The sequence below is a fragment of the Anolis carolinensis genome, chromosome 2, assembly GCF_035594765.1.
Source record: "Anolis carolinensis isolate JA03-04 chromosome 2, rAnoCar3.1.pri, whole genome shotgun sequence".
Classification (NCBI taxonomy): domain Eukaryota; kingdom Metazoa; phylum Chordata; class Lepidosauria; order Squamata; family Dactyloidae; genus Anolis; species Anolis carolinensis.
Genome location: NC_085842.1, coordinates 133,452,392 through 133,477,637, shown reverse-complemented (window position 1 = coordinate 133,477,637; position 25,246 = coordinate 133,452,392). Strand labels below are relative to the sequence as shown.

The following is a 25,246-nucleotide window of genomic DNA, read 5'->3' as shown; positions in this document are numbered from 1 at the left end:
CGCATGGTGCGAGGAAAAGGCCTGGGCCTTTCTCTCCTCCCTCGCCCCGCAGACAGCTTTCCCGCTGCCTTCCTCAGTGGTGGGAGTAGGAAAACTGCCCACAGGGCGAGGGAGGAAATGCGCAGGCCTTTTCCTTGCACCATGCGCACCTTCCTTGCACCATGTGAACCCTGCACGCACCTTTCTCACCGCCGCCGCTGCCACCAAGGAAGATGCACATGGGGCGAGGAAAAGGCCTGTGCCTTTCCTCCCTCGCCCCACAGGCAGCTTTCCCGCCAGTGCCACCGAGGAAGGCAGCAGGAAAGGTGCGTACCAGCCGAGGGAGGAGAGAAAGGCGCAGGCCTTTTCCTCGCTACGCACACACCTTTCTCGCTGTCGCGGAGGACACAGGCAGGGAGTCCGCATGTGCCTCTCTCCCTCCTCAGTCATTCCAGTGTGAATGACTGAAAGAATACTCTGCAGCCCTGTTGTGGAATCTTTTTTCTTGAAAGCTAGCAATCTCTTCCAACCGTGATTATTACAATGTTGTTGTTTGTTGTTGTTGTTAATGTTGTTGTTGTTGGTCAGGGGTGCTTTATGTTTTGGTGCACAAAGGCAGAAGGGGGTTGGGCAAGATAGCCGAAGGAGTCTCTTCCAACCATGTTTATTATGGTGATATTATTATTATTATTATTATTATTATTATTATTATTATTATTATTATTATTATTATTGGATGGCTATCTGTCAGAGGTGCTTTGATTATAGTGTGCACAAAAGCAGAAGGGGGTTGGAGTAGATGGCCCAAGGGGTTTTTTCAACCCTCTTTATTATTTTTATGATGATAATGATTATTATTATTATTAACATTGAGGCTGTATTTGTTCCCTTTTTGTTTGTTTTTTACTTCAAAATAAGATATGTGCAGTGTGCATAGGAATTTGTTCATATGTATTTTTTAAAAAACTATAATCCGGCCCTCCAATGGCCTGAGGGACTGTGAACTGGCCCCCTGTTTTAAAAGTTTGGGGACCCCTGGAATAGGCCGTGATATGCTCAGTTTTAGCAAGATATCTGATTCAGGTACATAAAGTCCATGTTGATGCGCCCGTAAGAGCATGCTGACATTAATTATTGACCAGCACTTAAAACACTTGCAGAGCCTAGCAGCTTGGCTTGTTTCTGTGCCTTTAACACTAGCTTAACAGGAAAAAAGCAGCCGGCTAAGATTTGCATGTCTTACAGATTAGCCTGTGATAATGCTTATGTCTGTAATTTAAGCTGCTCTAGCAGCTCCAAAGGGCAGTCCTTATAATATTTAAAGGTACAATTTAAGATTCAACAATATTCTTGAAGAAGTTGCAATAAAGCTCCTAACACATTTATTTAAACTCCTATTTAACAATCTATCATCTGTCTTGTTGAGTTTCCTGCAATAACTGTATTTGATGAATGTTTTAATATGTTTATTTATTGATTATTGTAAACTTGTTTTTATAGGTTATTGTTTTACATATATATGTTGTCTTGTATTGTTTTTTATATAATGTTGCGAGCTGCTTTGGGTCCTATTTACGGAGAAAACGGGATACAAATAAAGATTTATTATTATTATTACTATTATTATTATTTTATTTTATGACACAGCAAACAAGATAGATATGCTGGATTTCGTATCACAAAATCACAAGTCAAACACTTCCCAAGTGTCTAGGACTGTGTGATGTATTTTCGGATGATGTGTGCCGATCCCAGAAGGGTGGCCTTTTGCAGTTGGCAGATTGTAATTTTGTCAATGTCTATTGTTTCCAAATGCTGGCTGAGATCTTTTGGCATGGCACCCAATGTGCCAATCACCACCGGGACCACCTGCATTGGTTTCTGCCAGAGTCTTTGAAGTTCAGTCTTGAGGTCCTGATAGCAGCTGAGTTTTTCTTGTTGTTTTTTTGTCAATGCGACTGTCCCCTGGGATGATGATGATGATGATGATGATGATGATGATGATGATTATAGGGCTGAGTTTTCCTGTTGTTTTTCATCAATGCGATGATGATGATGATGATGATGATGATGATGATGATGATGATTATTATTATTATTATTATTATTATTTTCTCCTCACATTTATACCCTCACACTGTATCAATCACCTGAGAGAACCAAATGATCAAAATATTTCTTGCTGTTTATCAGTTTAACTTCTCATCTCACCACCTAGACATCAAGACAGTCAAATCTGATGGTGTAGCCAGAGCTGTAACATAAGACTGTAAACACCATTGATCAAAACAGCTATATAGGTGCATCAAGAAAACTGCCACTTTGAACTGTAAACCTATTCATTGCCTGAAGAGTTTAACAGATTAAAATCAGCAACCACGCCTCTGAATTTAACAGGTTGTATAAGCAATAGCATGTCCAACCTTATCAGAAACATGTTCATTGCATGTATTATTTTAAAACTGATGCAAGTTTCTATACATGTAGTTACTGTTTAGTTACTCTTGTGATAAGCCCCACTGATTTCTGTGAAATTATTACTCAGAAAGTAAGAGTACGCTTAAAGCCTTTGCTGTTTTTTTTTTGGGGGGGGGAGTTCTTCTTCTAAGAGTGACACCTCTGACCCAGAACCTTGCAGTCCAACAATACTTCTACAGAGACAGCCTAGAGAGACAGCCACCTCAATCTGCCACAAGGACAAGAACAGTGTCTTACGAGATAATTTTTGGCATAAGCTTCTGTTGATAAAAGCCCACTTTTGGGGCTTTGAGAAATTAAAATATTCAAACCTCATTACTCCTCTTGATGAAATTAAGCTGAGGGACTTCATGCAAATTAAAATAGCAAATATGCTAGGGTGGAGAGCAAATGGCTGCATCCTTTGTATGCCATTCCAATCCCAATTCAAACTACATGATTCAATCTCATGACTTTGTATTGAGTGCCTTTGTGTCAGCTCTGCTTATGGCAAGGTATTTTTTTCAGAGAGGGCTTGCTACTGCCTACATCTGAGGCTTAGAAAATGTGGCTTGTCAACAATCATTCAGTGAGCTTTTATTGCTACTATAATCCAGCATTTAAACCGCCACACCACTTTGGCTACAGATCGTGGCTAAGACCACACAGAGTTACCAGATACATGGCAATTATCCACAACAGACTTTCTTGGTAATAAAACATCATAATTATTTACTATATCCTTCTTTTCCTCCAATTAGTTCAAGGTGGCATATGTAATTGCATTCCTGATGTAGGCCAGGCTAAGAAAAAGATAGGAAGGAAAGAGACAGACCCAAGATCCCTAAATGAGTTTCATGACTCTGTGGAGAGCAGAACTTGGCTCCTCCCTACTCCCACCTTCACACTCTGAATCATTACATTTTATACATCAATCAGATGCATACTCAAAATAAAATGGGAGAGAGTGTGGTTTAAACATTGGACTACAACTCTGGAGACCAGGGTTCAATTATTTGTTCTTGGGTACGCTATCTACTCTCGCCTCCAGGAACCTTGTGATAGGTTCACTTTAGAGTTGCCATAATCCAGAAAAAATTAAAGGCACACAACAACATCAACCTCTTTGCAGCACCACATCCTATCTATGATGCCGTCTCAGAAGGGTTTCCCAGAACAGGTATTTCTCCCTTATACGTCAGTACCAACACTTTTGTAAATTGTACACTCCTCTTGTGTTGAAGGAGAATGGACAAGCAAGCAAATGTCTGACAGACTTCATACTCCTAATTAGGTTAATAAAATGATCACTAGATTCTAGAGAACAGTTTGAGGACAGGAGATGCAGTCATTTTGTTAAAACTAAAGTGCGTCATGGCCTGGTCAGAGCATGGATGAGATACTCATATAGGTTCCCTAGAATAGAAGGAAATAAAAAATGGATATAAAAGACAAAATAAGTAGGTAGGCATTGGATAAAAAGTTCAGTTAGGAGTCTTTCCAGCCATGGAGGGATTATTGAGCAGAACTGCCTCCCCTCCTGTCTTCCTATACATGAGGATTACAGTACTAATCATCCAAGGCATGATTAACCCATGGAAGGGCTGCCCCGAGAGCGCACCCATCCCCTGCTGAGGTACAAGCGAATCATTCTGTCATTAGGATCTCCAAATGTCTGGGCCATTCATCCTCAAAGGAACTTCACCCTCCAAAATCACAAGAGGCAGTACAACTCCCTTGGTTCAGCCATTCTTGTTTAACATTTTCCATCCTTCATTGACTAGCAAGAAAGGATTAGCCCTTTTTTTGTTACTATCTGCCCAGGCCCGTAGCCAGGATTTTGTTTCGGGAGGGGCTGGGATTTTGGTTCGGGGTGGGGGGGTGGGGGTGGGGGCTGAGTCTGAGCGGGAGAGAGTCTACCCTAGCAAACCTTTTGTATCGTAATCCCAATACCCCCATGCATATGGGATATATTGAGCATGGTGATCAGATAATGATATGAATAAACATAACAGTTTAAATAATAAATGTAAGGCCTTCTCGCGGATCACCCTGAGATTTTTTTTGGGGGGGGGGGGCTTAATCTCCTTAACCACCCCCCCCCCCCCCCCCGAGCTACATGCCTGTATCTGCCTTAAAGCTGTTTCTAACTTGTGGCAACCCTGTCAGAGGGTTTTCTAGGGCAGAGAGTTTGTCACTCAGCCAAACTCACCCATTGGGTTTTCATGGTCTCTAGAGTCATAATCTAACATATATGGAGCTGTGGTGGCACAATGGGTTACACCTTTGGGCCGGCTGAACTGCTGACCTAAAGGTTGGGTTGCTGACCCAACCCAAGGTTGCTGGTTCGAACTCATGAGATGGGGTGAGCTCTCGTCAGCTCTATCTTGCCGGGACATGAGAGAAGCCTCCCAGCAGGATAGTAACACACCCGGGCAATATCCCTGTAGACAGCCAATTCTCTCACACCAGAAGCAACTTGCAGTATGTTCTCAAGTCACTTCTGACATGATAAAAAAACACCAGTATATTATAACCTGGTTATTTATAGTTTGCTCTCTATAGTGCATATAATGTTGCATGTATTTCCAGTACAGTAAAGAGACTTGCCTCAAGAATTTCCCCTTTTAGTGGCATAGACCCATCCCCTACATTAAAGAAATCATCCTGCTGTATATAATTCTGACACATCCCTGGGCCAGCCTCGTCATTGGGCAGGGATATAACCCCATGGGATGGTTCTGGAGAGTGTAGAAGTATCAACGTAAATTTCCACTGCCATGGTCAACAGGGAACAAAACAGCTTTAGTTTAACTGCAGTTGTCCATGTCTTGGCAACCTCCAGACAAGACTACAGCAATATTTTTTTTACAGGACTGATTTTGAAAATGGCCTGGAAATAATAATCAGAACCCAAATAAGGCTAGTAATTGGAACAGGATACTGGAAATATACCTCAAAAGATCTGTGGGGTTCCAGTCCATTTTAGGGTAACATTGGGAGTGCTGGCCCATACCTCCAAAGCCCTGCAAAGCTTGGGACAAGGGGAGCTTATGGAGACCACCCCTTTCCCCCAAATGAACACACTAGTCATACACAGAGGTCTTCTTCCAGATAGACCCTCTGCAAATGACAAGGAGAGTGACCTTTTGGTTCTGCTACTCTCTTGCAAAAAACTCCCTATCCCACCCTGAGAGTCTTACTTGCCACCTAAATTAATGTAATTCTTGTATAGGTATCCCCTCCCCTGGCATTCACTGTCTAAGGCAGTTTGTATTTCTGGTGCAATTGTTTTTAGTGCCATCTTTTACTGCCGTCAACCATTTTATTGTGTACCAGTGCTTTATTATGTTCTATGACCCCTGGGAATTTTTAATTGAAAGGAAGCACAGAACAATGACAAATAAATTATGGCATTACTATAAAAAGAAATAAATGAATGTAGTAAATGTCAGCCATCACCTCCAGCTGAGGGATAGAGAAATACAACCAATTCACTATGGGGAAGTCAGTTTCCTGACATATGTGTGTGTGTGTGTCATCTTCCTTCCCAGGGAAGCAAAAGATAAGAGGGCTGGATTTATAACTAGCTTCATGAGAAACCACTTTCATTATCTGGAATACTGTTTGTTCTTTGGTGTCATATGGCACTATTATTCTACTTTAAGAACCATGGTTCAGTTCTTGGATTGGTAGTATCATGATGTAGTCGTTTGAATGTTGGACTACAACTCTGGAGACCAGGCTTTGATTCCCCACTTGCCCATAGAAATCCACTGAGTGACTTTGGGCACGTTGCACTCTGTAAGACCCAGGGAACCCACTCATAGGTTTACATTAGACTTGCCATTAAACTAAAATGACTTAATGGCACTCAACAGTAGCAAATTTAAAATTCTCAGCCAATCCTCCAGTACCATTGACCAAACATGTGGTAGAAAGTGGAGTAATAGCATTGATGCAGACCTATGTGAGAGTGTGTGAGAAGCCCTGCCAAGACATTCTGTTTCCTTGAACACAGGAATACCGAGTGTGGCTAGTTTCCTGCAGGGTTGAAGAGGAGAGGTTCCAGTCCATGAGAAGACTCTGAGTGAGGCTTTCTATAGGACCAAAAGACCTAGAAGATTAGGGATCTTTATCAGAGGGAAAGCACACACATGAACAGGAAATTCTCATTTTTCAGTCCTGAAAGAATGTGACGATTGGGGGTATGGAAGATAGACGATAACTTATTTTCCCCTGAACCTGCATTCAAAGAATGGTGAATGAGACTTCATGTGGGCTACTGTTTCCTTTATACACTGAAATTTGGATTAAAAATGAGAGGGGAAATGTAAAAAAGATTTAGAAATGGTTAATGTTAATTAAGGAAAGCTAGCAAGATAGCATGACTTAATATTAGCATTGTCAATGTTAGTATAGTAACAGCAACATCTTAACAACACATTATAAAACTTGTATAAATACAGGCAACCGTAATATTCATTATAATATTATAATATTCATTATGGAGCCCCTGAGCTGCTGAACTTGCTGACCAAAAGGTCAGCAGTTTAAATCTGAGAGCGGGGTGAGCTCCTATTAGCCCCAGCTTCTGCCAACCTAGCTGTTCAAAAACATGCAAATGTGCGATTAATAGGTACAGCTCCAGTGGAAAGGTAACGGCACTCCATGCAGTCATGCTGGCCACATGACCTAGGAGGTGTCTATGGACAACGCCGGCTCTTCAGCTTAGAAATGGAGATGAGCACCAAACCCCAAAGTCAGACACGACTAGACTTAATGTCAGGGGAAAACCTTTACCTAATATTCATTATAATTATGTATAGATGTTTTTGTAATTGCAGAGGGGTTAAATACTCATGACTCCATATCACATCTGATCTTGGAAGGTGAACTGGGTCAGGTCTTGCTAGTACTTCGGCAGGAGACATCCAATGAACATAAGGTTCATAGAAAGGAATTTGCAAAACCATTACTGAGAATACCTTTCCTAAAAACACTCTATGAAATTCATTGGGTCACCTTAAGTAAACAAGTGACTTGAAGGTGTGCATGTGTTTGCATGTGCACACACAATTTTGACTCTGTAATTTCTTCTTCTTCTGGTTAGGGGTTAGGAACTGGAGGCTTTCTAGGTAAGTCGAGGTTCCACAGCCCCTGAAAGGCTACGGGATTCCCTCCCATAATTCAAGCCATTCTGCATGAGATGCTCCATCTTTTCTAATAACCTGTTTTATATGTTCAGTTCCTTTCCCAGGAATGCAATACAATGAACAGGGGCTTTCCCTTGGCCACTTTCATCCACAAAACACAAGACAACCTCTGATGTCCTGGATGGAAATTTTCTCTTCTAGCCACACAAAAATGTTCTGTACATTCCCATCTCTAGCCTCTCCCCTACTCCAAGCGTAGACACACACAGAGAAAAAAATGGGAGTAAGGACAAGAACTGCATCTCACCACAAGTAGTTTTCTGAGAGTTTAGATTCCGAGATTTCCAAGGTTTCAATTGTAGGTGAAAACTATCACAGAGAAGGGGCAATTCTGCTCTCTCAACACACAAAGCCAAGAGAAAACAACATTCCCAAGGTGCCAGTGTTTATTAATTAAAATGTCTAGCATGTTTTGGAAAAGTTCATAATTGCTTTGCCTGGGGCAGACTGATAAAATAGTTAGGCAAAAACTGAGAAGACACAACAGAAGCATTTTGAGAACTTGACTTTCCTCTGGGCTTTGTATATTTCTATTCTGGTGCCTTCTGTGGACTATTGTTTAATCTTCTAAATGCTTTCCACTTACTCTTTTTTGCATACATACCATATATACTCGAGTATAAGCCGACCCGAATATAAGCCGAGGCACCCAATTTTACCACAAAAAACCGGGAAAACGTATTGACTCGAGTATAAGCCGAGGGTGAGAAATGCAGCAGCTACTGGTAAATTTCAAAAATAAAATTAGATACCAATAAAATTACATTAATTGAGGCATCCGTGGGTTAAATATTTTGAATATTTACTGTATTTCAAAGAAAAACAGTAAACTAACTCTATAAGTGGAAAAGCAACTATAACTTTATAATAATCATCATCATCAACAGCTTCATTTGTACCCTGCCCTATCTATCTCCCTCTGGGGACTCAGGCCAGCTTCCAACATAGTAACAGGCAAACATATAATGCCTACATAAACAATGCAGAGCTAGATATAGATCTATCATTATATATACTAATTTCACATGTGTATTTTCCCCTGAAACCTTTGCAAATCTTCTGTCTATGTGCATTTTCCTCCTGCAATATTTGTAAGCCCTATTTATCAATGTTTATATCTATCTAGACATCTGTGTGTGTGCGTGCGCGCGCATGCGCATTTTCTCTCTGCACTTGCAAACATGTGAGGGTAAAATTCATATATAAAATTAATGTATACATATAGGAACAGATATACAGGTACATGGAAATCTCTATCTATATTTACATAGGATTTGCAAAGACCTGTAAACATATGAGGGGAAAATTCATATATTAATGTATTTGTAGGGGGAACATCTATATAAATATTTAGAAGCTTTGGGGCATGCATTTACCCAAGGAAGAAATGCAAGCAAAGCCCCCCTAAAAACAACTTTGTCCTCTTTTCTCCTGCCCTTTCCCACCTCTTTTCTTTCTCCCTTTTTCAAACTCTAAAAGTAGCCAGAAAGGGCTTTTTAAAACTTCTCTCCGCCTCCCAAAAAACCCCACCTCATTTTTGTTTCCTTAAGAGTAAAAAGAAATATACGCCTTCTGTTGCTCTTTTCCCTCCTTCCCTCCCTTTGGACTCAAATGTTCTTACAATAGTAGTAGTAGTAGTAGTAGTAATAATAATAATAATAATAATAATAATAATAATAATAATAGTAATGAATCGTGCAAATTTGCAAGAATATATTTTTTCCTTCCCCTTCTACCCATGCAATCTGGCTTGCAAGGGTTTCACATTCTCCTTTCGCTTTTGAAACATTCACTTGTCTCCGTCTCTCTCTCTCAAAAAAATAAGATAACCAGCCTGAGAGGAGAAGCGAAGAAGGGAGGTTTTGGAAAAGAAAACATACTGTGGCCTCCAGGCTCCGCTGCTGGCTTGACCTTGACCCAAATATAAGCCGGGGGAGGCTTTTTCAGCTCATAAATAAGGGCTGAAAAACTCGGCTTATCTTTGAGTATATACGGTATCCAAATAGTGACCAGCAGTCTTTAGCTCTTACCATACTTGTTCCAGGTAGATAGGGTTAACCCAAAATCATCTAATGAGCCGCAAAATATACCATCTAAATAGTTCAGCAGTTTTTCTAACAACATCCAAAAAACTTGTACTATCATTGAGGCATATGAAAATCTGATCCATCTTATTAACAAAGATGTACCATATGTAGCTAAATCCCTATCACCTTGATGGAGACCCTACAGATCTCACAGGTATCATCTGGTTTGGAAAGGAGTGGCATTGGGGGGGGGGGGGACGGGGGGGACAGTAATATGCTTCTATATGGCATATAGAACATTTAGACATACCACCTTCCTTTTAATTATTTCAACTGAAAAACAAATGTAAGATTTTATTGGCTCATTAACAATGACAGTATGGACCTAATTTAAGCTGCCAGACATCTTTTGTATCATTAAGTGAGGAATTCAGCAACAGTGACCATGAATTTAAATCCATACGATCACTGTTTATGAGTCAATAGGACTGTATATGCTTTATACTATGAATTGTATCTCAAGCCCAACGTGTGTTATTACAGCTCCGGTCTGGGAGGATAACTTTAATCTTTACAGATACTGTTTTGAATCAGTCATTGATATGAAGCTATACTTTTGGTTGTTTCTGCTTAAAACCGGATTATTTGGGGGGAAAATTTGTGAGTTCTACAGCTTAGAAGTGGAAAGTCTCCAAATACTAATCTAATCCTTGAACTTATCAAAACCAACCACCACTACTGGCTGTTCTCTTTACCAAGGTTAATAATTCTAGCAACATCTCTACCAATTGGAACAAGCAACTGTGGTGCCAGTCTGTAAGAAAGGGAGAGCCACTGATGCTGGGAATTACAGACCTATTGTTTGGCTATCAAGAATGGGAAAGTGATATACTCATTTCCTGTGTAATAGGATTCCTTTTTGAATTCTAGTCACATTCTTACTGAGACACAGCTGCATTCAGAGAGGAATCCTAGCATCTTAAGAGTTGGAAGAGACTGCACAGGCAGCCAAACCCCCTGCCACGCAGGAAATGTACAAAGTACCCTTGACAGACAGTCATCCAGCCTTGTTCAAAAGCCTCCAAAGAAGAACCTCCACCACATTCAGAGGCAGTGAGTTCCATTACTCAATCTTTTATCCCCGTTTGGTCCTGTTTCACCTTGCTAAAAACATCTATTTCTCTGCAAAGGAAGCTGTTCGTTGCTTTTATAGGCTAAAGTCAGGTCTCCAGAATGAAGTTATGGGAGAAATTGATAATGATTTGATTAATAAAATACTATTCCACCCCCATTAATGCTATATAGTAATAGAAGGATACAAACAGATGTGACATCCAGAGATAGCTTTCAGAAGAAAGTTGTGTCCAGAGGAATCAGAAAGAACTGTATTATTGTGTCAACTTTGTGCAACCTTTCTGATGCCTCAGTGGACCTCAATGTTCATTTGCCCAGTCTTGGGAGACAGGAAAAGTCCCATTCTACTCTATGCTGCTGGTTAAATTATCCATTCAAGTTCTAGACTTGGGCTAAACTATCTACTAAGGATGCTTTTAAATTGTTGACAAAATTATCTAAAAATTAATTTTTGGGAAATTGCTCTGTCATCACGTTTTACCTCTTGGCTATGACTCTGCTCCCAAACCAGTAAAATAATGACTGTGGCATATTGCTGTATGTGACCCTTGGGCTCATTCATACTCATCCTGCTTACTGAGCTCACTTAGTAAAGAATATGTAATGTCTTTTTTATCTAGCAGTGTGTATAAATAATGTAACAGTTATTAATTGTTGTAGACTTTATACAAAAGACAGATTTAATGCTTTCCACTTTGCAATACTCCTAGGTAGATCTCCTGGTGTCACCAGGAAGTTGAATTCTGAAGCACATACTTTTGTGAATTCTAGTATAAGCAGGATTGATGACATGTGATTCATCCATTAATGGTGAATCGATGAGGAACATTGTCGCAATGTTATGTCAAATTCATCTTAGAAAATAGGATTCAGAGAGTGAATTTTGGCTGTTGTGAGGTTTTTGACTGAGGCAGTAAGGATTAGAGAACAGTTAACCTGCAGTGGGGAAAATTTCTGAAATAACCTCTGCTTGTATGATTTCACCAATAGTTTCTTGTGCTCTTAATGTATCTGATGTTTTGTTTTATGTTGTGAATATGAGCTTGCTGCATCCTTGGACTATAATAAAGAACTGTTGTCCATACAACTAGGAATGATTGCTTGGTCACATGTTGAGCTGAGTTTTTGTACAAACATTGGTTGGTACAAGAAGTGAATAATTTCAAATCAACACACAAAAGCAAGGTAGCTTTTTTTTCCTTCCAGTATAGAGATTTTCTTTTCTTGAAATCGACATTACAAACATTTAAACAAGGGAGGGAAAAAAGGTTCTTGGAGAAGGGATTATTTCCATGACATACACAGACATAGGAGAAGAGCTATAATGGGCAGGGAAATTCTGAAGATGAACAGTTTAGAGATAAACTGTTAATTAAGCATTATTACTGAAAACCCTGATCGGCTCCATTCATCTCCACAAGTAAATTGAACATATATTATTCTTGGTTGCTTTCAGCTGCTGTCGTAAGGTCTGAATCCCCCTCCACCTTGTTTCTGGCTCAAACAAACATATATCACAGACTTTGCACCTGAACAATTTCTTCAGATCCTCCAAAGGCCTCGAAGCACACAGAAGGCAGTGCAAGAAAATCTAGGAGTCCAACTGTTCCCCATGAACACTTCACTATCACTTGTAAGCTAGGGAAACAAACCTTTAAAAGGTGGGGCAGGGGAGTGGAGTGTAAGGAAAAGAGATATCCAGTTAGAGGGAAATGACTCTCTATGGAGAAGTAAAGGCAGGGCATTTGTTCACAAAAGGATATTTGGTAGTCAAATTAGAATTCTGGAGAACTTCCTTTTAACCTAAGGTTACACGCTTTGAATGAGTTACTTCACAACAGCCCAGTCAACATCCAGTAGAACCTCTCTGCGGTTGAGGCAGCTGAGAGCCCACACAAATTGATGGTGTCTGGGTTCAGGTACTCTAAGAGTCAATGCCCTTGGATGTGTGATTTCACTAAACATGACTTAATTTGGAGGGACAAGGAGGAGGTGGAAAAGAGATACACTCACTGGGGCAGCAGCAGCAACCACCAACATCATGGGACTTGTAAGACAAGATGACCACACTATTTTCAGACTTGGAAGATCAACCAATCCCCTCACCCTTAACACAAACTCATAGAAAACCTATTAAGCTACTAGCAGATGGTGTGGAAAGAATGTCTCGTTGTTCTCTGTTAAAATATCATCACTTCTCCAGAACTGTGCAGAAGTAGTCATCAGGTCATTTCTTTTCTTTCACAGGACACAAGAAAGATCTTGCCTCCCCATCCCCCAGAGGGGAAAGTGAGAAGCACCTCCGCAGGGAAAATGCAGACACAAAAGCAAGGCAAGGAAGATCTGGCCAGATTTTTCTGCTATTGCCCTTGCATCTTTTCCCTGCTTGACGGTGGGGGTGCCTCAGAGGTTGCTGAAGAGTTCATTTTTCTTGCTCCAGTCCATCTGCGGTGCCCTTTTACTGGTGCGTTTCTGGTGGGCACGCTCCTTTGCTACTGCCAGTGGGATGTCCAGGTCAAGAACAGGATCAGCAATGGGACTGCTTTTCTCTTCTTTCTCTTGAGAGTTGAGCTGCAAGGGTGGGAGGGAGAGAACAGACAATGTAAAGCACACAGCCAATATGGAGCCCTGCTATCCTGTTTAAGTCCCGCTTGCTCACATACCTTCCTACATAACACAAGGCTAAGACACAGGCTACTTTCCCATGCAATGCCTGGGCTTTCTTTCTTTTCCTTTTTTAAAAATAAATAAATATAACACTTTAGGGGAATGATTGAGACCTGTGCCTAGTGACTGTGCAAAATTTACGTTGTTTGATTGTAGATGAATGTGGCGAAAACAAATGCTCAAACAAACATATCCAACACCTCCCTAAGCAAGTGATAACCACCACTTTAAAGAAGCAGTTCAATACAACAGGCTTCACCCACGTATGAGTCAATTGTAGAGATTGGCATGCCCATCACACTGCATAGGTGATCCTATTTGGAACTATGCCATCAGAGCTTAGCAAGATACCACAGGTAAATTGGATCACAGCCTAAATTTTAATTTTGTAATTGCTATCCTTTTGAATAGTTTTTATCTACATTACGAGATAGATGTAATTTATTATTTAGTTTTCAGTACTTGCAATTTGTAATGTTGGCAGTGGTTTTACACGTAAGTATTAGTAATTATGAATGCTAATGAAGACAGATGAAGTATAAATGGAATAACAACCACCACAGCAACAACAATGACACTACATGAAATTGATACATTATGAAATAGAGGCCATCCCTTATTTGTTCTGCTAGTCCAAATTACTCTCTATCCCCCATTTCAAATTTTCTCTCCCATGTTGCTAAAAAAAATAGGAAAATTGTAATAATCTTAAAATCACAAGTGAGAGAAAGCACGGAAAGACAAGAGGCAAATAAATACAGCTGCCAAACAGAATCACACATCCGTATCATACTTATTCTGCACCTGTCACGACCCCGGCTACAGAGCACCAATAACCATACGCAGAGGCCAGATTCTAACTAATATCTTTATTAAGGAAATATATAAGGTTAATAAAAACAAATGTAAAAGTTAGTTCAGAAGCGGACCTTTCAGGAAAGGTCAAAATTAGTCCAAAAAAGCAATGTCCAATAAGAAATATTATGGTCCAAAGTTGTAATCCAATAACCGAAACACTCACTTTGCCAGGCAAAGTGAGGGGAGATGACAAGGTCCTTTAGTCCATAAACTTGAGCAAGGCTAGGAAATAACTTGATACTTGAAACAAGGCTTAAAACGTGGAACAAGGTAACTAGGAACAAGAACAAGGTCCGTGGAATAACTTGGTAAAATCCGTGGAACAAGGCAAGGATTGGTCCTGGGAAACAAGGCAAAGTCCGTAGATAAACAAAGGCTGGGAAGCAAGGCGAAGGCTGGATAGCAAGGCAAGGCTTGTGCAGGAGCGAGGCTTGAATCGGAGCGCGCTGTCCAGACACAACTCGCTCCGTAGGCTGACGAATTGACTCCGCGAAGTTACTACGCGGGTAAAACACCTATATAGAGTCTAACTTTCCCACCGAAGCAGTTCTCTGGGAATCAGAAACGAAAGCTAAACTCTGAGACCAGATGTTAAACTCCTTAAAGATTCTCACGAGAAGCAGTCTTAATTGGCTACATTCTTAGCTGCAATCCTCGCACTCCTGCGCGAAGCTGATTCCAAACTTCTCTGTTGTTTACAAAACTCCCGGCGCAAGAACACGGGAGAAGTAGGCTCTGGGCTTGTTTGACATACTTCTGGGAGACAACTTTCTTGCAGGTGCAAGGTTCCCAGATCTGCCTGGGAAAGATCTGGCTGAGAGGAATCCAGTTCAGACTGGGAAGGTAAAAAACCCAAGTTTTCATCTTCATCAGGAATTACAATGTCCTGAGCAGGACTACAAGGCCCATGGGTCATCACACTATCCCCCTCCTCAAGGCCCCTCCCAAACTGGGGCCCTCTCCCCGAGGCGCGAGGTCGCGGCTTGGCGGGATAGGTCTGATGAAAGCGACGGGTTAGCTCAGGAGCATGGACTGTGGAGGCGTCTTCCCAAGAGCGTTCCTCAGGGCCAAAACCCACCCAGTCAATGAGATATTGTAGGCGGCGGCGGTGAAAGCGAGAATCCAAAATGTCCTCAACCTCGAACTCCTCCTCCCCATTCATCAAAACAGGAGGGGGGGCCGGTTGGTCTGTATCAGGACGCACACCATCCGCCGGAAGGAGCAGGGAACGGTGAAACACTGGGTGAATGCGCATTGAACGCGGAAGTTGGAGTTTGAAAGTCACGGGGTTTAATTGCGCCACCACTGGATAGGGGCCAATGAAACGGGCATCTAACTTCCGGCAAGGGCGGTGGGAGGGCAGAAAGCGAGTGGACAGAAAAACCCGATCTCCTACCTTGATTTCGGGGCCCGGCTGGCGGTGTTTGTCAGCGTGGTGTTTATAGTCCTCCTTGGCTTGGTCCAGTTGCTGGAGCAAAAGTTGTTGCACCGCTGTGAGTTCCTGCAGCCAATCCTCTGCTGCGGGAACTTCTGAAGTTTCAATGACAGGGGGAAAGAAACGTGGATGGAAGCCGTAGTTTGCAAAGAACGGCGTTTCTTTTGTAGAAGCTTGAACTCCATTGTTGTAGGCAAACTCAGACAGTGGTAACAGAGAAGCCCAATTGTCCTGTTGGTAGTTTACATAACAGCGAAGATACTGCTCCAAAGTGGCATTGGTGCGCTCCGTTTGCCCATCTGTTTGGGGATGATGAGCTGAAGATAAGCGAGAGTCTATGCCCAATAGTTTTTGTAGCGCCTTCCAAAAACGAGAGGTGAATTGAGATCCACGGTCTGTGACTAAACTCTTGGGCAATCCATGTAGTCTGAAAACATGTTGAAGGAATAGATCCGCAGTCTCTTTGGCCGTGGGGAGGCCTTCGCAGGGAATGAAATGGGCTAACTTGGTGAAAAGGTCCACCACCACTAAGATCGTGGTGAATCCACAGGAAGGTGGTAGGTCAGTGATGAAATCCGCAGAAATTATTTCCCATGGGCGAGATGGGGTAGGAAGGGGGTGTAAAAGCCCTGAGGGCTTCTCCCTTCTTATCTTGGAGCGCTGGCATACTGGGCAGGTGTTGACATATTTTTCCACATCCTTGCGGATCTTGGGCCACCAAAAATCCCTTAGGATCAGATGCATGGTTTTAAATAGTCCGAAGTGTCCTGCTGGTTTGCAATCATGACACAGACGAAGCGCTTTTTCCCTGCCCGGTCCGGGTGGGATATAAACATGATTTCTATAGCAAAGCAGCCCATCCTTAAGCGAAAAGGGAAAATGCAGACCTTGGCGAAGTTGGTCCTGCGCCCAGGCATCTGCTTGCTGACTAGCCCTGATTTCTTGAGCACAGAGGGGTCCTGGAGTAGAGGAAGTTGAACCAATGGGAATGGATTTGGTGTTCCCCACTGTGAGCGTGGCAAAGTTCCCGGGTTGTAATAGTTGGGATTCAAAGGTCTCCTTGCGTCCTGCAGCGTATTCCGGTTTACGTGACAGGGCGTCTGCTTGCTTGGTCTGGGCTGGGGTCACATAATGAATCTGGAAGTCGAAACGTTCGAAGAATAAAGCCCAACGTTGCTGCCTCTGATTTAGTTTGCGGGCAGTTCTTAGATGTTCTAGATTACGATGATCAGTGTGGACTTCAATGGGAAATTTGGCCCCTTCTAGCCAATGTCTCCAAGTTTCAAAGGCTGCCTTTATGGCCAGTAGTTCTTTTTCCCAAATGGTGTAATTCCTCTCTGGTGTGGTTAGTTGACGAGAGTAAAAGGCACAGGGATGGAGGTGATCTCCCACCGGTTGTAAGAGTACAGCCCCAATTGCCACATCAGAGGCGTCCGCTTGCACAACAAAAGGGGTTCCAGGATTTGGGTGCTGTAGAATTGGCTGGGAGGTGAATAGTTTCTTTAGTTGCTGGAACCCTTTCTCTGCTTGATCAGTCCAGCGGAAAGGCTGCTTTCCACGGATGCAGCTAGTGATGGGGTCGGACCAGCGGGCAAAATCTGGAATGAACTTGCGGTAATAGTTCGCGAACCCCAAGAAACGCTGCACCTCTTTCTTGTTAGTTGGCGCCCGCCATTCCAATACTGCTGAAACCTTGGCTGGATCCATGGAAAGCCCTAGAGGCGAGATGCGGTAACCAAGGAAATCTACCTCTTGTAGATCAAAGGCGCATTTTTCCAGCTTGGCATAAAGTCCATGATCCCGCAATCGTTGTAACACCATTTTGACGTGGTTCTCATGTTCTGATTGTGATCTAGAAAACACCAAAAAATCGTCCAGGTAGATTATCAAGAACCTGTCTAGATAGTCCTGAAAAATGTCATTGACAAAATGCTGGAACGTTGCGGGAGCTCCGCATAAACCGAAATTCATAACTCGGGACTCGAATAATCCGAATTTGGTCTGGAAGGCGGTCTTCCACTCGTCCCCTTCCCTGATGCGAACTAAGTTGTAAGCCCCCCGAAGATCCAGCTTGGTGTAAACCTTGGCTCCTCGAAGCCGATCCAGTAGATCCGAGATTAAGGGCAGGGGATAGCTGTTCCGCTTGGTGATATTGTTCAATGCTCTGTAGTCCACCACCAAGCGTAGTTCCCCTGACTTCTTCTTCACAAACATCACTGGGGAGGCGGCTGGGGATTGAGAGGGTCTGATGAATCCCTTGCGAAGGTTTGTCTCTATGAATTCCCTGAGAGCTTCTTGCTCTGGTTCAGTCAGGGAGTAGAGATGCCCTCGCGGGATCGGGGCCCCCTCCACCAAGTCAATGGCACAGTCATAAGGTCTATGTGGGGGTAATTTTTCGGCTTCTTTCTCATTGAATACATCCCAATACTCGGAGTACTTCTTTGGCAAGGTGATGATGGGCTCGGTGTCTGTGGCATGGCAGACCTTGGCTACGAGGCAATGGTTTTGGCAGTACGGTGAAGCAAACTGCAGTTCTCTGTTGGACCAGGAGATGTTAGGGTCGTGGAGAGTCAGCCATGGAATTCCCAAAATCACAGGGAAATGGGGAACCTCGGTAACAAAGAAGGAAATCTCTTCCATATGTTCCCTTATCCACATCCTGGTGGGTTCCGACCACTGACTTACGGGGCCCGTCTTGAGGGGGCGGCCGTCTATGGCTTGCACCACACGGGCATTCTTGAAATCATGATATTGTAATCCCAGAGAGTCGGCATACTCTCTATCAATGAAATTGTTGGTAGCTCCAGAGTCTATCATGGCGTGGATCATGACGGGTCCCCTTTTTGCTGACCATAATGTGACCACGAGAAGGAACAGGACCCCGGTTGGCGGCTCTTGAATGGATTTTTTGACCGGGTTGGCGAGCCTCTCTACACCCGGTCGTTGGCTTCCCCCGCCGGCTGTGTGCCAGTCGGCTCAGACGCCTTCGTCTCCGTGGAGGACGCCGCCGCAAGACGGGCGGCAGGCTTCCCTTTGGCTGGGCACTCTCTGGCGAAGTGGCCCCCGTTCCCGCAGTACCAACAGAGGTTTAAGCGTTGACGACGGGCCTTCTCGGCGGCATCTAGTCTGGGACGCACATTGCCCAACTGCATCGGCACCTCCTCGCCTCCTCTGGGGTATGGGGTTGGCGGTGGGGGTCTCCACACTGGACGTGGCTGAACGCTGGCGGGAGCGGGGGGTTTTGCCCCGGCTCTACTGCCCTGGCCTCGAACCCACTGTTTCCTGTTGGCAATCATGACTTCAGCCCGTAAACATTGATCAATGAGTGCCTCGAGGGTCTGGGGAGGATCCACCTTGGAGATTTCTTCCAGCATTTCAATGTTGAGACCCTCCCGGAATTGTCCTCTGAGGGCTACATCGTTCCAGCCGGTGTTGTGGGCCAGCACTCGGAACTCGGCTATATACTGAGACATAGGTCTGTCTCCTTGGAAAAGGCGACGGAGTTTGTGACCGGCTGCCTCCAAATTGTCCTCGATTCCCCAAGTCTCCTTGAGGTGGTCCAAGAAGTGTTGCGCTGATCTTAGGTGTGGAGAGGCTTGGTCGAACAGTGCCGTCGCCCAATTGGCCGCTGGCCCGTCTAGAAGACTGTAAACCCACGCCACTTTGATGTCTTCTTGGGGAAACTCGGCATCACGGGCCTCTAGATAAGCTTGACATTGGCGACGGAAAACATGAACCTTAGAAGCTTCTCCAGTAAACTTGGTAGGCAACGCCATGGCCGGGAGGCGGATTCCGCGCTCCCGCAAGCCCTTTATTTCTCCATCCTGGGCGTTGAGTCTGTCGCGGATGCGATCCACTTCGTCCTTGCTGATGGTGTAGCTCAGTGGCTGCCCACCGGGCACGGTTCCGGTAGACATTCTGGCCGAGGTTAATTGGTGCTTAGGGTGGCGGAGTCAAACTGTCACGACCCCGGCTACAGAGCACCAATAACCATACGCAGAGGCCAGATTCTAACTAATATCTTTATTAAGGAAATATATAAGGTTAATAAAAACAAATGTAAAAGTTAGTTCAGAAGCGGACCTTTCAGGAAAGGTCAAAATTAGTCCAAAAAAGCAATGTCCAATAAGAAATATTATGGTCCAAAGTTGTAATCCAATAACCGAAACACTCACTTTGCCAGGCAAAGTGAGGGGAGATGACAAGGTCCTTTAGTCCATAAACTTGAGCAAGGCTAGGAAATAACTTGATACTTGAAACAAGGCTTAAAACGTGGAACAAGGTAACTAGGAACAAGAACAAGGTCCGTGGAATAACTTGGTAAAATCCGTGGAACAAGGCAAGGATTGGTCCTGGGAAACAAGGCAAAGTCCGTAGATAAACAAAGGCTGGGAAGCAAGGCGAAGGCTGGATAGCAAGGCAAGGCTTGTGCAGGAGCGAGGCTTGAATCGGAGCGCGCTGTCCAGACACAACTCGCTCCGTAGGCTGACGAATTGACTCCGCGAAGTTACTACGCGGGTAAAACACCTATATAGAGTCTAACTTTCCCACCGAAGCAGTTCTCTGGGAATCAGAAACGAAAGCTAAACTCTGAGACCAGATGTTAAACTCCTTAAAGATTCTCACGAGAAGCAGTCTTAATTGGCTACATTCTTAGCTGCAATCCTCGCACTCCTGCGCGAAGCTGATTCCAAACTTCTCTGTTGTTTACAAAACTCCCGGCGCAAGAACACGGGAGAAGTAGGCTCTGGGCTTGTTTGACATACTTCTGGGAGACAACTTTCTTGCAGGTGCAAGGTTCCCAGATCTGCCTGGGAAAGATCTGGCTGAGAGGAATCCAGTTCAGACTGGGAAGGTAAAAAACCCAAGTTTTCATCTTCATCAGGAATTACAATGTCCTGAGCAGGACTACAAGGCCCATGGGTCATCACAGCACCAGACTGCCAAAGAGCACCACAATTTTTTTTTTTGTCAAAGACAAAAATTTTAGTCTGGGATAGTCTGAGATACATCTGAGGAAGCAAGATCCATCTATGAAAGCTTATGCTTTTGTTCATTCACTTAGTCTCTAAGGTGCTACAAGATCCTCCTGCATATTGATTTTGTGGGATACTCCAATCTTTTCAAGAACATTTTCTGGTAACAAAGGATCCATAATCCAGAAAAACCCACTCTTGACCCGACTCCAAATTTCTAAGGCTTTCACATCACTGTGAAAAAGAAATAAGAAATGCACATCGAAAACTAAACTCACTGGCCACTTGACTATTGTCTGTATCATGGAATGCAACCCAGGAAACCCTGTACAGATGTGCAGAGTGTATATTTGAGGTCATACCAAATTCATAGAATCATAGAATAGGAAGAGACCGCATGGGCCATCCAGTCCAGAAGCAGGAAAATCTCGTTCAAAGCACCCCCAACAGATGGCCATCCAGCCTCTGCTTAAAAGCCTCCAAAGAAGGAGCCTCCACCACACTCCCCTTCTGTTTCCATCTACTAAGTGGAGACTCATAGGGCAGTTCCACCAAAGATGCCAGCTGGAACACTTGTCACCAGGCCTGAATACACTTGGTGTGAAGCCCCAATAAGACCATCCAAATTATGTCAAGAACACATGACTAGTGTTAATAAGTTACATAAACAATGCCCTTTATTTTGTATAATTGCTTCCTCCTGGAATACTTGTGCCTTTACAGACTGCCTGCAAAATCTGGGTTGGAAACAGGTAGGGAGATGAAGAAAAGGATACAGCACAGCAAAATAACCATGAATTGTTATTTTTCTTCCTGGTGAAAGAGCAGCAGCATTAAGTACACTTTTAAAAAAACATGAATAATGTAACATGAAGTTTTGCCTTGAGCCTTTCCCACAGCCCAGCAAGAGAATTTGACTAATAATCACTTGGTCTTTGTGCTAGCCAAATTTGAACCTACTAGTTTATGTTAAAATTCAGTCTACTTCTAAGACAGTTTTGAACCCAGTGAGGCTATAGCCATGTTAGTCTGGAATACCAGCACGCAAAGGGATCTTGTAGCATCTTTGAGAAAAGATACTGTAGCATAAGCTTTTGCAGAATGAACTGATTTCTTCAGATGCTTGGAGAGGATTTATAGTGTTCCAATACTTAGTGGTCCTTTGGATGCTTTTCTGTACAGACACTAGCAGCTCAAGATAGCACACCTAATGGTGGATTGCAGTTTAAAACATCTGCTGCCCAGTACTGTTTTATGCATGCCACATGTTGGACCCCTCCCACCCATCTTTGCTGGCTCCCTGCTGTGCCCACTTCAAGGCAGTCTTTATACCTCATTGTGAGGTTCACTCAGAGTTGGAGAAGCAGACACAGGCACGGGGCTGGAAGGACTTTCAGGAACAGGTTCTGGCTGATCATCTTTATTGTTCTCCTAAAAGCAGAGAAAGGGAAAAAAATCAGAGGAATGGGGAAGAAAAGTACTTAGCAGCATACTTGAAATTAAAGGCAACAGAACAATTTTTTCCACTCCAAAATTCAGTTTCTATATTCTAGCTAATTCACATTTTTCTATGAAAAACATTCCTCCTCTTAGTGCTGTTTCACAGCTTAGTCTCTCAGGCTTGGAGTTACGCTGAACCCTAACTAGTATTGATCCTTGGATATGAAGCCAAACATATGAAAGTTTTGAAAAAGGCTAGGGAATGGTAACAACCATTTTGAAGATCACAAAAGGTGCAGATACTCAGACTGAGGAAGACTTTCAGGTAGGAGAATGTTTAATTATTTGTCAAAGGGAGTGTTCCCATCTCTCTTCCCTACCCTGCTTTTAATGTTCAACTAAGGCAACTGGGTTGTGTTTCAGACATCCCTTCCAAAATGGCAATGGGATAATGTTATTTAAAGATCCATTGTGGATCCCAGAGACACAGTACTGGGGGAAAAAGCAGATGTCCAAGCGCAGTTATACTTTCATTCTGATATGTACTGAGTACCCAAATAGATCACAACCACATTATCCATTAATATTAAGTAAACAGAAGCAAATAGCTGGCCACTGTGCAATGCTTCTTTTTAAACAATGGGAGGAGGAACGATGATCTAGCCTTCTCATTAGATTTTAAGTATTTCCACCCTGTAAAAGCTCCAGAAGCCACCCCTTTACACCTTCAGGGAGCAGGAAGGCCCAGAGAAAGGGCAGGGTACATGTCTGAAGACCTACAAACAATGTAGAGTGAGTGGATGGAGACACAGTTGAATCTCCCTGCCCTCCATTATCCATCAACATGACTTGCTTTTTTTAAGGACAGCAATTCATGCAGTTCTGGTATTTGGGAAAGATGCCAGAGTGGCAGGCTGCCTGGCAGCATTCTCCAGAATGCCACAACTATGAGGAGCAGCCACAAAAGGCAGCCAGGGAAGAACTCATAGTAAACCACTGAGATGAAGGAAATCTGAATGGAAGAATCAGATGACTTTTCCTCCTTCTTACATACTCACTAAATATGAGGAAAGACCATATCAACTGACTACTTGTCTGCTTCTTCCTAAGAGAACAGACAGACAGAGGCTTGGGAAAACCTGCTTCTAAGCTGCTTCATCTGCTGGATGACCTCTGGCTGATAAACAATGATCTGGGTCTCCACTAAATCTCTACATCCCTGAGAAAGATTGTACTAGTTGCACTTCCCCTCTAACAAAAAGAAGTAGAGAAAAACACTACATCAAAGAAAACACTCCTATTTTCTGTTGCCTTTGAGAAACAAATTATGCTTCAAGTCCTGGCTGGAATATGGCCAACTATTTTAGTTTTCAAAAGAATAGTTGGGATGGTCCCTGACCATATATATGAACACTCTTCTGATTAGGGGAGTTACATCCAGGTTTATCCTGGCTTTTGGCTTGGACTGCCACCGCCTGATATTTCCCTCTTTTACTGTGAGGTTGTGGAGAAACTTATTCAAAGATCTGGCCAAAGAAATGGTAAACAGCCAGCTCCAAGCTTCCTGGCCTGGCAGGAAGGGGAGGAAATGGGTGATTTCATTTTTCTCTCTATTTGCATACTTAGCTAAGGAGGGCGAGCACAGACAGAGGGACTGGTATGGCTAACTGACCTTTGCTCCTGCTTTTAAGAGCAATTTTTAAAAATACTTATTCTCATATTGTGACAAAATTCATGCAGTATTAGAAGACTAGAATAAATTTTCTACACCCTGGCCATTTAAGAACCATACATTTATAGACTGAATAGAAACCATGAAAAATTAAGGTGAAAGCAAGTATCTTTCTAAGATATTTGCTTTGCACTTTTAGTTTTGTGTGTGACAATTCTCTTCAAAAAGGACCGCATACCTCACATAAACCCGTGAATTTTTTCCACAAAAAGTAGTTCTATGAGGAATCAATGAACTAAGTAACTATTTAGACACAACCAACTGCACCTTTCTGATCCTTTTTCTTTTTAGCAGGAAGCCAGGAGAGCTGTTTCAAATACAATTAAAATTCAATACCTAGTTTAAGTTGGAGTGACATCTGAAATCTACTCTGACACTGAGAAAGGATGAATGCCTTTTGCTGAATAACTGACAGGCACCCTCACTGTGATGGCCTGTAGGGAATCTATAGCCACTCAAATCTGAAGATGTTGAATGCTTCCACATCTGATATGTAACAGGGACCACTGACTAGCAGTGTTTCATTGACATTTAATGCACCAATAGAAAAGCAGGACTTCTTTGCTTCAGCAATTCAAAGGTAAAATGACAAGAAAATAGTGTCATAGTTGCACCAGAAATTTTTTGTAGAAAGCATAGTTAACTTACTAGATAAAATATATGTTATAAAGACATAGAAGCTCAAAACCAAATAAGCAGGGCCGGGAATTGCCTTAAGGAAGCCATCATTAGCCCACCCTTGCATACTGTGCAAAGCCCCATGAATATTCTCCCCAAACAGCCTATAGGGAAAACTGCTACTTTACATTCCTAACTCAATGGCTGTTTTCAAATGCAATGCTAAGACATTGCTTACTGATACAACAATGACCTTATTGTCCCTTGAGTTTACGTGGTCCTCTCCTCCCCAAAATCTCAATTTCAATTTTGGATTGACCTCGATTTAATTTACCTAGTACTAATCTAATTATGTTTAATGAAAATAAATCAGTCTCATCAATAAACTGTAGCTACAAATAATTATTAGAAGTTGCCCAGGATTGTATGATGTAGTGGTTAACCAAAAACAAAGGGTCAAATAATAATTTACATTGTTGTGCCAAGAAGAAAAACAAGAATGTTTAATATTACAACCTAACCAGCCCAACTTATGCAAGGTGATATGCTCAAATTAGCATACTGATAAAACTTTACATGACAGTTTAAAAAGAAAGGCATAAGGGTCACTGGTAATGGGCAGGAAGGAAATAATGCCTCAAGTACTGGAATCCCAGACAGTTTACATTTGAGAATATTTTATTGATGTTGCTTTAATGTATTTAAAC

At 42.8% G+C, this 25,246-nt stretch overlaps 1 protein-coding gene and 1 long non-coding RNA gene across 2 annotated transcripts in view; both read right to left on the bottom strand.

Annotated features, from left to right (window-relative positions):
• Window positions 1–11,901: 11,901 nt before the first annotated feature.
• Window positions 11,902–25,246, bottom strand: part of nherf1 (NHERF family PDZ scaffold protein 1) — a 69,752-nt gene continuing 56,407 nt past the window's right edge. Inside the window, exons 5-6 of the mRNA XM_062970590.1 lie at window positions 22,082–22,180; window positions 11,902–13,384 (exon numbers count right to left, since the gene is read on the bottom strand). Of these exons, the coding sequence (XP_062826660.1) occupies window positions 13,217–13,384; window positions 22,082–22,180 (267 nt within the window). The 3' untranslated portion in view covers window positions 11,902–13,216. The remainder of the gene's footprint in view (window positions 13,385–22,081; window positions 22,181–25,246) is intronic.
• LOC134296240 (uncharacterized) lies at window positions 13,556–22,073 on the bottom strand. The gene is made up of 2 exons (XR_010002860.1): window positions 20,710–22,073; window positions 13,556–14,284 (listed from the first exon to the last, which is right to left on the bottom strand). It is a non-coding gene; the product is annotated as an uncharacterized LOC134296240 (long non-coding RNA).